Genomic DNA, 12,237 nt, shown 5'->3' on the forward strand with positions numbered 1-12,237 from the left:
GTAATTGTGAAGAAAAACTCCACCCCACCCTCTCTCTATATATAAGGTTCTGGGAACTTCTGTTTCAGTGTATCTGAAGAAGTGTGCATGCACACAAAAGCTTATACCAAGAACAATCTTCTTTGGTCTCTAAGGCGCTGCTGGACAATTTTTTAATTTATTTCGACTGCATCAGACCAACGCAACTACCTACCTGAATCTATTATTATTATTATTATTATTATTATTATTATTATTATTAGACCAAGAACAGGTCAATACAAAGTCAGTTTCAAAATCTCTGCATTCCTCCCTGCCGACAGCAACAGTTTTGGATCATCTGTTAAAAACCAACCGCAGGCTGCTTTCAACTGGAAAATTTATTTAACAGTGAGTATGTGTTTACATACAGCATTCAACAGGCATTGGTTTGTACAGGGGGGGAAACCTGGCATCATCATGCTTGTCCAAAGGATTGTCTCTGCCAAAACGAAAAGAGTGATCATACAAAAATACATTTGGTTTCGTTTTGACCTAAGGCACTGCTCTGAAATATTTGGGAATGGCAAAAAGGTTTGGGAGAGGGTGGAAGACGAGACGGAAAGGGGGCTGGATCTCTAGTTCTCAACTGGTATCCCAAGAAATGGGGCATCATGCCAGTATGAACATCTGCCCTGAAGCCGCTCTTTATAGAAATAATAAATTATTACAGTGGTACCTCAAGTTACAAACGCTTCAGGTTACAAATGCTTCAGGTTACAAACTCTGCTAACCTGGAAGAGTTACCTCGAGTTGAGAACTTTGCCCTAGGATGAGAACGGAAATCATGTGCCGGCGGCACAGCAGCAGGAAGAGGCCCCATTAGTGAAAGCACGCCTCTAGTTGAGAACAGTTTCAGGTTAAGAACGGACCTCCAGAACGAATTAAGTTCGTAATTAGAGGTACCACTGTAGTAGTAGTATTATTGTTATTATCATATTATTGCTTTAGTTAAATAAATGGTTTAAATTGTGATGAAGGAAATGATTCTTTTTCTCCTTCCTCACCATCATTTCATCATCATCTGTCTATGTCTTTCTAAGAGTAGAACCAAATCAGTCACTTTTGATATAACAGTAAAAACTACTCTGGAAATTTATCATTCCAAAAAAGAAACCATCCTCTGCTTGTCAAGATGAAGAGGATGCTAGCAAGGCTGAACCTTTATGTAAAGAAAGAGATTTTTAATTCAAGTTTTCCTGACTAGGGATTTAAACTGTGATAAACAGTCGCAGGGCTGCCCCTTACCGGGCTGATCTTACTTTTCGAGGCCCAGCTCGTCTTCTTTGACACCTTCGTACACCACATTGGACTTGTCGTTGGTCTGTGTTAGAGGTAGCAGAAAGTCAGTTGCAAGATGAGCTGCTGGTTGTAAGACAGCCCTGTGCCCAGTTGGCATCTGAAGGACATCAAAAGCCATAGGAAACCTTCCTCTGGTTGTCAATATGAAAAGGATGCCAGCAAGGTTGAACCTTTCTGTAAAGAAAGTCTGACAGAGACCATATAACACCGGTCCTGAAAGACCTGCATTGGCTCACGGGACGTTTCCGGGCACAATTCAAAGTGGCAGTGAAGCCCTTGAAACCTCTAAATGGCCCAGTAGAAGAAACTTTCCTCTGGTTGTCACTATTAAGAGGATGCCAGCAAGGCTGAACCGTTCTGTAAAGGATTTAAATCAAGTCTTTCGAAGATCATATAACACCGGTCCTGAAAGACCTATGTTGGCTCCCAGTACGTTTTCGGGCAAAATTCAAAGTGCATTAAGAGGATGCCAGCGAGGATGAACCTTTCTGTAAAATAAAGTCTGACTGAAAGACCTACATTAGCTCCCAGGACGTTTCCAGGCACAATTCAAACTGTCAGTGTGGACCTTGAATGCCTTCAACAGCCCAGCAGAGGAAACGTTCCTCTGGTTGTCAATATTAAGAGGATTCCAGCAAGGTTGAACTTTTCTGTAAAATAAAAGATTTCAATTCAAGTCTTACTGAGACCACATAACACTGGTTTCAGAAGGACCTACGTTGGCCCCTAATATGTTTCGAGGCACAATTCAAAGTTTCTGTGCAGACCTTGAAAGCCCTCAGCTGCCCAGTAGACCTGAAGGAGTGTCTCCACCCCGGACACCGGGATCCCTCTCCTGAGGGCCTTCTGGCGGTTCCCTCCCTGCAAGAAGCGAGGTTACAGGGAACCAGGCAGGGGGCCTTCTTGGTGATGGCCCCCGCTCTGTGGAACACCCTCTCATCAGATGTCAAGGAAATAAACAACTATCCTATTTTTAAAAGACATCTGAAGGCAGCCCTGTTTAGGGAAGTTTTTAATATTTAATGCTGTATTGTTTTTTTACACTTGATTGGGAGCCACCCAGGGTGGCTGGGGGAAATCAGCCAGATGGGCGGGGTAGAAATAAATTATTATTATTATTATTATTATTATTATTATTATTATTATTATTATGGGGTCGCTGGGTGGGTCTTTGCATCCCAGCAGTGCTCATACTCAAGACAGCCCTGGTTTTGTGCGCAAAGTTAAAAATGAATTCATGTTATGTAAGTATCTTGGTAAGAGAAATGTTCCGTAAGCCTGCTGGCTGTCCCAGGGCAATGCTCCATGATCGAGGGGGGCAAGAAGCAAAGGGGCGCAAGGCAGCCGAGAGGAGTCCTACCTGCCACGATGGGCTTCTGGCAGCCCTTGCAGTGGGGGGCCTGATCCATAGTGCACTTGTTGCACCACACTTTGTTGTGCTCCTTCAGCATGAAGGGCTCATTGACCAGAGACACAGAGCACTTAAAGCAGTGGAAGCAGTTCTCATGCCAGTAGCGGTTCTTGAAATGCAGTTCCTGGAGGGAGGGAGGGAGGGAGAGAGGAGGGGAAGGCAGCAGAACTGAGGTTGAATCCTGACAAGACAGAAGTCCGGTTGTGGGGGGGCAGGTGGGGGGGACTCCCTGGTCCTGATGTATCTATCTATCTATCTATCTATCTATCTATCTATCTATTCTCTCTTTTTTTTTTTAATTAAATATTTATTAACATTTTCAAATAACACACAACAAACAAAAACAAAAAATAAACAAAACAAAAAACACAAAAATACATAACATTCAAAACTAAACAAAAAAAAAATAGAAAAAACACATAAAGTTTCTAATACTTATTATTCTTAACCTTATTTCTCAGACTTCCTCACACCTCCCCTTCTTGTATTCCAATTTAAATTGTCAGTTCAGCAAGTCCTTAACTTATTTCTTTACCTTAGCTTAAACATTTGTTCTAACATACTATTGCTTTACTTTACTTCTTTTTTCCATTTCTTCAATTTATTTTTAACAGCCTTATTTTCAATTAATTTAAAAAGAAAAGAAACCAATTTTACCTTATTAAAATTACACATCAATACTTATACCTCATTGATTATTCTTAAACCTTTTTCCTAAAGTCGACCAAAATTTCCCTTCCACGATTTACCCAATTTCCTTTCCACTAACAAAAAATATAAAAAGCAAATTATCCTTATGTACCCTTTGGATTCCCAACCTCCACCCACCCTTTTCCCGGTTCCAGTCCCCAACCAATATCCATCAGTCTTTATATTATTTATTTAGCCTGGAGATCTCACATCCGAGGCCCTTATATCTCTCTCAGTTCCTTTCTGCCGGTCTCTTTGATAGTCCTTGATGTTAAACCCCAAGTCTCGGAGGGGCTCCGGCCCAACAGAATCCATGTCGCTTCCAGCCAGTCCTCCATACTTAAAGGCAAAGCCTATGGGGTGCTCCAACTCTTGTTTCAAATTTCTTTCAAATCCAGATGTCCCCAAAGCTCCAGCTTTCACCAACAAATTTGTAATCCTCAGGTCTTCAGATCTCCTCCAAAAGGGATCTCTCCATTTTCCAGACTCCCATTCAGACCAGGCTTTCCACATCCACTTTTTATTATCCTTTTTTATCATCATGTCAGGCCTCATATTGTAACTCTCCTTTGACTCCTGCAAATCTCCTGCTCCTCCTTCATTTTCTTCAAAAACAACATATTGCTCCATCGTATCTACACTTTCAGTTTCATTTATTTGTTCAGTTGAATGGGCTTCCTGTTTCAAGTCCTTATCAGGCTCAAAACTGTTGTTTACTGTCCAGTGTAGTAGTGATACCTTTGTAGACAAAGCATTGTACTCATCTTGCAAGTTTCCCAAGAGAACGAGTGCTCTGTCCAATTCTGCTTGGATTTTACATACTCCAGCCATTTTTGTGATGTAATGTCCCTATTACCCCTCTAGGGGGATTTTAGTTCCTTGTTGTTCCTTTCAGCTCAAAACCAAAAGTCCAGTTATTTTGTATCAGCCCTCCTTATTTTCAACAAGTTATACCAAGTAAACCAGCAAAAACAGCAGAAACAATGTTCTCTTTTTCCAGCTGACAACTAGCTGACTAGCAGCTCACTTGACAGCTGTCAAAATCTTCAATGCAACAGGCTTTCTCATAGGACGTTCCCGGGTCTCGGGGGGGGGGTGAAATTTCAGCTCCCAAAATTCTTTTTATCCTCCAGTAAGTCTTCTTATAGTATCAAAACCGTGAAGTCAGGATCTTTCATTAAAAAACAAAAAACAGATTCTCTCGACCTTAGCTGCCCAGTCCTTTGCTTTAGATTGTTTACAAAGAGGGGGGGGTGAACTTCCTTTTTAGCCCCTTCCCGCTCGTTCCAAATCCAAAATTAAAAATTTTAAAAGTTCCAATCTCCGTATTACTCACGGGTTTATATTTTAGAGTCCAATCGGTCTTGGAAGAAGTTGGCGCTCTCTGTCAATGGCTTGCGGCTTCACTCCGTAGGCGAGGGAGTACTCTCAGCACCACGCCTCACCCTGCCTCCGTTCCGAAGCCTTTAAAAAGGCTCCGTCGCGGATTGGGGGGGCGCAAATGGTGCCCGCCGAGTCTCTGTGTTCACAGGCATCCGCGCCTGTGATTTTAAGGGTCTCCGCTTCGCCGCAGCGGCCAGACCCAGACGCTACGGAGCCGATTCCCTCCGGAGCTCGGAGGGAATCCGCCATTAAACAATGGCGCCAACCCGGAAGCTATCTATCTATTCTCTCTCTCTCTCTCTCTCTCTCTCTCTGACAGCCTTAGCTTATTGAGCTTCCGTTCCAATTTCTCTACACATTTCCCCTCCACCCGATGATTTTCATTGTTTCCCATTTAAAGGCAAGAGTGTGTTGGGGGGAGGATTGCATAGAGCTTTTTGTAGCTCTCCCCTACCCCAGTAACTTTTTGTACACAATAAGGATTTGGCGATCTACCAGGATCGGCCACAGATCTACCGGTAGATCATCCCTGCCTGTGTGAGAAGCTTGCCTCAAGCCAGCCGCTGTGCATTCAAAAGGGGAATGCACTCTGCTCAGCAAAGGGACTTGCTAGCGCAAGTTAGGAAGAAATATATAAAAAAAATGTGTCTATGTGCCCATCCTGTCTTTTTATAGTAGTGTCCAGAAAATGTATTTATTGCATAGATTGGTTCTTTGTTAGGTTGATGGTGGGGTGAAAGCCATTCCATTGAATGTCCGGTGGAAGGTGCACAGGGTCTGCTGACCATGTGTCCAGAATCCAAAGGCTATTTGTTATGTACTGAGTTGAATAGGATCCAAACTGCAGCAGTCTGATTGGTCCTAGAACAATAGGATTCAGAATGCAGCAGTCTGATTGGTCCTAGAACAATGCAGCAGTATGATTGGTTGGCAGGAACTACCCAATCATGCTCCAGATAGAAGTGAATCCACAACCTGATTGGCTTACAGTAGAATTCCAGAATTAGCCAATCATGTGCAGCCCATTGTGTAAATAATGTATATAAAGCAGATACTTTGAGGGGACATTCATTCATTCCTCCTCACCACTATGAGCTGAATAAAGAGCATGAAATCACTTCGCGACTCTGAGTATATTTCACTGGCGACGAAGGTGGGATCCCGCTGAGCTGACTGCCACACACAGCACCGCAGCACCGCCACCTGCCGCACCGCTGCCTCGCACCGTGTATCCAGGCTTCAGCTCCGGGACACAAGGAACTCAGAATGGCAACCGACAGCAGCTTCTCGCCATTCAACCCAGCATCTGGAGACTGGGAAGCGTACGCCTCCCGTTTCACCTTCCTCCTAGAAGCCAAAGGGGTCACCGACGAAGAAGACGCCAAGAAGAGGGCGATATTCTTCAGCGTCTGCGGAGAGGAGACGTTTGAAATCGCCCGGGCTCTCCTTGCGCCTGAAGATGTCGCTACTGTTCCATACAAAACAATAATGGAACAGCTGAAGGGGCACTTTTCACCGCAGCCCTCAGTGGTGGCTCGTCGAAATGCCTTCTACGCAAAGCGGCAAGCCCCTGGGGAAACCATAACTGGGTTTGTGACCTCTCTTGGCCAAGCCGCCCGGTTCTGCAACTTCTCAGAGCTGGAGAACATGCTTCGTGACCGCCTCGTCGGTGGCCTGAAGGATGAGAAGCTGCAACGACGCCTCTACGCTAAGAAGGACCTAACGTTCCAGGTCGCTCTGGAGGAGGCCCTGGCAACGGAAGCTGCCGAGAGGTCGACGCAAGAGGCACGGCCGAGCCAGCCGTCCCAACCGAGGGTCCACCACGAAGACCTCACCGACGACTCAGGATCCGACAGGGAGGAGGTGCACCGAGTACAGCAGCGCACTCAAGCAGCCCACATACCACAGCTGCCTCGACGAGAAGGAGGGAACTGCGCAAGCTGTGGAGAAAGTCACGAGAGGAGGACCTGCCGTTTCCGCAACGCAGAGTGCAGGCAGTGCAGAAAATTGGGACACATCGCCCGGGTGTGTCGGGCTCGGCCCACCCGACGCCAGGCATCAGATGACCAATCCAAGAGCCCCAGGTCCCGGGGCCCAACGCACCAAGGCAACTCGACAGAGCTCACGGACTTCCAGGTATACCAGTTGCCCCACCCCAACGTAGAGAAAATTTATGTTGACGTACAGATAGAGGGGGCCCCATGCCGCATGGAGCTTGACACGGGTTCAACTCTATCCATAATCTCGGCAAGGACCTTAAGGAAACTGTGTCCTACTGGGGGTCCCAAACTCAGGCCGGCCCCATTCACCCTCCGGGACTTCCAAAAAACGTAAGGTCCCCACAATGGGGGTGGGGACCTTCAGGGTGCAATACCGAGGGCGGACGCGGCAACTGGACTTGCTTGTGGTCAAGGGCCCCTACATTAGCTTACTGGGATTGGCATGGTTTGGACCACTGGGGCTAGCCGTCACCGGGGTGAACCACACTAGCTTACAAGTGGACGTGGACGCCATATGCAAGGAATTTCCGGGGGTTTTCGATGGGAAATTGGGACAGTATACGGGCCCCCCCATTGCTCTACAGCTTGACCCCGCAGTACGACCGGTCAGGCTCAAGGCCCGCCGGGTCCCGTTCGCCCTGAAACCCCGTATAGACGAGGAATTGGACCGGCTCGTGGAGCAAGGAGTGCTGGAGCCGGTGCCTAATGCCCCCTGGGAAACCCCAATCGTCACGCCCGTCAAGCCTAATGGTTCAGTCCGCATCTGCGCAGACTACAAATGTACCATAAACAAGGCCCTCATGGCCCATGCATACCCAGTGCCAGTGGTCAGCCATGTTCTTGCCACCCTGGCTGGGTCGAAAATTTTTGGCAAGCTGGACTTGGCCCAAGCATATCAACAGCTGCCAGTAGATGAGGCCACAGCAGAGGCACAGATGATTGTGACGCACAGAGGAGCATTCAGGGTAAAGCGGCTGCAATTCGGTGTCAGCGTGGCACCAGGCATATTCCAGAATCTAATGGACTCTCTACTTAAAGGGATTCCTGGCGTCACCCCCTTCTTCGATGATGTGTTGATTGCCGGGCCCACACCAGAGGAGTTTGAGGACCGCCTCCGCACCGTTCTGCACCGTTTCCAGACGGCGGGTCTCAAGGTGAAGCGGGAAAAATGTCTACTAGGAGTGCCTCAGGTGGACTTTCTGGGATTTATGGTGGACGCAGAAGGGGTCCACCCGACTGGGGACAAGGTACGGGCCATTTGTGATGCCCCAGCGCCCAAGAACAAGACTGAACTTCAGGCCTTCTTGGGACTATTGAACTTTTACCATTCCTTCCTTCCCCACAAGGCGGCGGTAGCAGAGCCCCTACACAGACTCCTGGACAAGCGGGCCCCTTGGGTGTGGGGCCAGCGCCAGGAGGCCGCATTCCAGGCAGTCAAGGACTTGCTTGTCTCAAACTCGGTCTTGGCACACTTCGACGAGAGGCTGCCGGTGGTGCTAGCATGCGATGCCTCGCCCTATGGAATTGGCGCTGTCCTGGGACACCAACTCCCGGATGGAAGAGAGGTACCGGTGGCATACTTTTCCCAGACACTCAACGCAACCGAGCGGAACTACTCACAAATCGACAAGGAGGGTCTGGCAATCGTGAAGGGAGTAAAAAAATTCCTTGATTTCTTGTACGGGCGGCCCTTCACCGTGGTGACTGACCACAAGCCGTTGCTTGGCTTATTTGCCCCTGAAAAGCAGACCCCCCAAGTGCTGTCTCCTCGCGTCCTCAGGTGGTCAATTTTCCTTGCCAGCTACCAGTATGCACTGATTCACCATCCGGGGAAGGCGATGGGCCATGCGGATGCCCTCAGCAGGCTACCACTACCGGAAACAGGCCCCGACCCAGCACCTGCACAAGAGGTTATGAGCAAGGAGCTGCTTCCCGACCGCCCCATTCAGGCACAAGAAGTTGCACACCATTCCAAGAAAGATAGGGTCATCTCCCGGGTCCTGGACTGGGTGTGGAGGGGATGGCCCAGCAGCAGCCCCGGGCCAGAATTCGCCGGCTACACAACCCGCAAACATGAACTGTCGGCCCACAAGGGGTGCCTGTTATGGGGAAGCAGGGTCGTTGTTCCCCAGCCCCTCCGCAAAAGGGTCCTCACAGCCCTACACGAGACACACCCAGGGGTAGTAAGAATGAAGGCCCTTGCCAGGAGTTATGTGTGGTGGCCGGGGATCGACGGAGAGATAGAGGCCTGGGTCAAACACTGCCAGGCCTGCCAAGAATCCCGCCCAGATCCCCCAAGGGCCCCAGTCCAGTCCCGGGAGTCCGCCCGAGCACCATGGTCACGCCTGCATGTGGACTTCGCTGGCCCCTTTCAGGGGAAAACATTCTTCATAGTGGTGGACTCCTACACCAAATGGCTGGAAGTCGCACTGGTACCGTCCACTTCTACGTCCGCAGCCATCCGGGTACTACGCAGGCTGTTTGCAACCCACGGGCTCCCTGACACTCTCGTCTCAGACAACGGGACTGCATTTACGTCAGGAGAATTCCAAACCTTCACAGCGCAGAACGCCATCCGCCACATCCGTTCGGCGCCATTCCATCCTGCCACCAATGGCCAAGCAGAACGCATGGTGCGGACCACCAAGGACACCCTTCGCCGCATGACGCAAGGGGATTGGGAGTACCGCCTTGCCACATTCCTTCTAGCACAGCACAGCACCCCCAGCTCAACGACTGGCCGGAGCCCCGCTGAACTACTAATGGGTCGGCGCCTTGCAATCAGATTGGACCGCATTCACCCCGATAGAGCTCAGGATGAGGTAGTGGTGGGGGAAGGCAGGAACCCCCGGACCTTCGAGGCCCAGGACCCAGTGTACGCAAAGAATTTTGGGGCAGGCCCAGCATGGGTACCCGCCACAGTCACCAGGGTCACTGGCCCCGTGTCGTACGAGGTGCTAACAGATGGGGGGCAATGCTGGCGCCGCCACTGCGACCAGATACGGCGACGATTCCCGGGAGAAAACCAGGAGGAGGAAAGGTCAGAGGAGTCCCAAGGGAACAGAGGGGCAGTGAGGCCCATAGAGCACGAGGGGCCAGCAGGAGAGGCAGAATCAGTAAATACAGAGAGGACCTGCGAGGCCGAAAGGACACCGGAACCAGAACCACGACTGAGCGAGCCGGTTGCGCCAGACCAAATAGCCCCATCACAGCCAGCATCCTTGGAACACGAGCCAGAACCTGAACCCCGGACCAGGGAACACCCCAGGCCGCAACGCACACGTAGGCCGCCAGCGTACCTCGAGGACTATGAATGCGACCTCCCGGGCAGGACTGGAACTTAGAGGGGAGGGGTGTTATGTACTGAGTTGAATAGGATCCAAACTGCAGCAGTCTGATTGGTCCTAGAACAATAGGATTCAGAATGCAGCAGTCTGATTGGTCCTAGAACAATGCAGCAGTATGATTGGTTGGCAGGAACTACCCAATCATGCTCCAGATAGAAGTGAATCCACAACCTGATTGGCTTACAGTAGAATTCCGGAATTAGCCAATCATGTGCAGCCCATTGTGTAAATAATGTATATAAAGCAGATACTTTGAGGGGACATTCATTCATTCCTCCTCACCACTATGAGCTGAATAAAGAGCATGAAATCACTTCGCGACTCTGAGTATATTTCACTATTCATCAGGAAATAAGGATTTGTTTACAGTTTTTCATGTGTGCTGCTTGGGGACTAGAATGCCCATCATCCCTGACTGCTGGTCCTGTTAGCTTGGGATGATGGGCGTTGTACTCCCAAAACATCTGGAGGGCCGAGTTTGCCTATGCCTGTATTAAACAGCGGGTCCTCTCCTGCCTCCCTAAACAGCCCCACACTTCTTTAGGGGGGGTGGGGAAGTGTGGGATAGAAATATCCATTAAGCCAGGCATAGGCAACCTTGGCCCTCCAGATGCTTTGGGACTACAACTCCCATGATCCCTAGCTAACAGGACTAGTGATGGGATGATGGGAATTGTAGCCCCAAAACCTCTGGAGGGCCAAGTTTGCCTATGCTTGCATTAAGCAAACAAGCAAACTATTAAAATAACCACCTTGGAATCGGCCCCGATGGGTTTCTTGCACTCGGTGCAGGTGTTTGCGCAGAACTTCTCGAAGCATTTGATGCAGCAGTGGCGCCCTTCCTTCTGCACATACTTCTTCCCGTGCAGGTTGTCCCGGCAATAGTGGCAATCAAAGCGCTCCGACATGGTGCCCACCGTGTAGCTGGTAGGCCCTGTAATAATAATAATAATAATAATAAGAAGAAGAAGAAGAAGAAGAAGAAGAAGAAGAAGTTATTATTTAGGGCAAAGGAGGCAGGGAGGGAGACAGCGAAGCACATGGTCGGTGCACGGCAAATGGGAAAAGCACCTGCAGCTCGGAACATGGTGTGGGACAAGCATAAGCAACCTTTGGCCCTCCAGATGTTTTGGACTACAATTCCCATCATCCCTGACCACTGGTCCTGTTAGCTAGGGATCATGGGAGTTGTAGGCCAAAACATCTGGAGGGCCAAAGGTTGCCTATGCCTGCCTAAGAATAAAACTCATTCCCACACATGGGTCCACCTTTAGTTGTCCAGATCTTATCATAATGTGTAACAGGAAGCAAAGGTCAGCCAATAATAATAATAATAATAATAATAATAATAATAATAATAATAATAATTTATTACTTATACCCCACCCATCTGGCTGGGTTTCCCCAACCACTCTGGGCAGCTCCCAACAGAAGGTTAAAAATACATTAAAACATCAGTCAATCAGTCATTCAAAACTTTCCTAAAGAGGGCTGCCTTCAGATGTCTTCTAAACATCAGATAGTTGTTTATCTCTTTGACATCTGACAGGAGGGTGTTCCACAGGGCGGGCGCCACTACCGAGAAGGCCCTCTGCCTGGTTCCCTGTAACCTCGCTTCTCTTTTAAAAAAAAAATAATAATATGATATTTATTAGAAGTTTAAAGATTACAGAGAAAAAAAGAAGAAAAGAAAACAACCACAAAATTTAACAAAACATACATTACAATACATAAAAATAGAAAAAAAAGAAAGGAGAAAAATACATAAAAAACCAATACAACAATACAGCAAAAAAAACGAAAAAAAACACACATCCAATATTCCATTTCTTTATCTTACATTTGCTTGTTTCCTTGACCTCCTCACACCTCCCTTTTTGTGTTCTAGTTTAATTACTTGTTTCAGCAAATTCTTTCCATCTTTCTCAATTTTTTGGTTAATTTATCTTAACAGTCTAACCTATTAATTAACTCAGCAAATCCTTTCCATCTTTCACTATATTCTGTCATACAATTTACCTTAATTTATTTTAACCTTATCTTACCATAAAATACCTTAAAGCTTAAAACTTAATACTTATTTATA

General features: G+C 48.0%; 2 protein-coding genes across 2 annotated transcripts; one reads left to right on the forward strand and one right to left on the reverse strand.

The window, feature by feature from the left end:
• Window positions 1-2,555: 2,555 nt before the first annotated feature.
• LOC128405988 (four and a half LIM domains protein 1-like) lies at window positions 2,556-11,082 on the reverse strand. Its single transcript, XM_053373041.1, has 2 exons — window positions 10,904-11,082; window positions 2,556-2,855 (listed from the first exon to the last, which is right to left on the reverse strand). Exons 1-2 carry the CDS (start codon window positions 11,057-11,059, stop codon window positions 2,556-2,558), a joined length of 456 nt encoding a protein of 151 aa, XP_053229016.1. The 5' UTR covers window positions 11,060-11,082.
• Window positions 7,209-10,732, forward strand: LOC128406049 (uncharacterized protein K02A2.6-like; the record flags this gene model as incomplete). The annotated part of the gene is made up of 4 exons (XM_053373091.1): window positions 7,209-8,156; window positions 8,214-8,668; window positions 8,822-9,519; window positions 10,680-10,732. Coding segments are annotated over 4 exons (2,154 nt in total), but the record flags the coding sequence as incomplete, so codon positions are not given.
• Window positions 11,083-12,237: the final 1,155 nt, after the last annotated feature.

Source organism: Podarcis raffonei, chromosome W (genome assembly GCF_027172205.1).
Source record: "Podarcis raffonei isolate rPodRaf1 chromosome W, rPodRaf1.pri, whole genome shotgun sequence".
NCBI classification, from domain to species: Eukaryota; Metazoa; Chordata; class Lepidosauria; order Squamata; family Lacertidae; genus Podarcis; species Podarcis raffonei.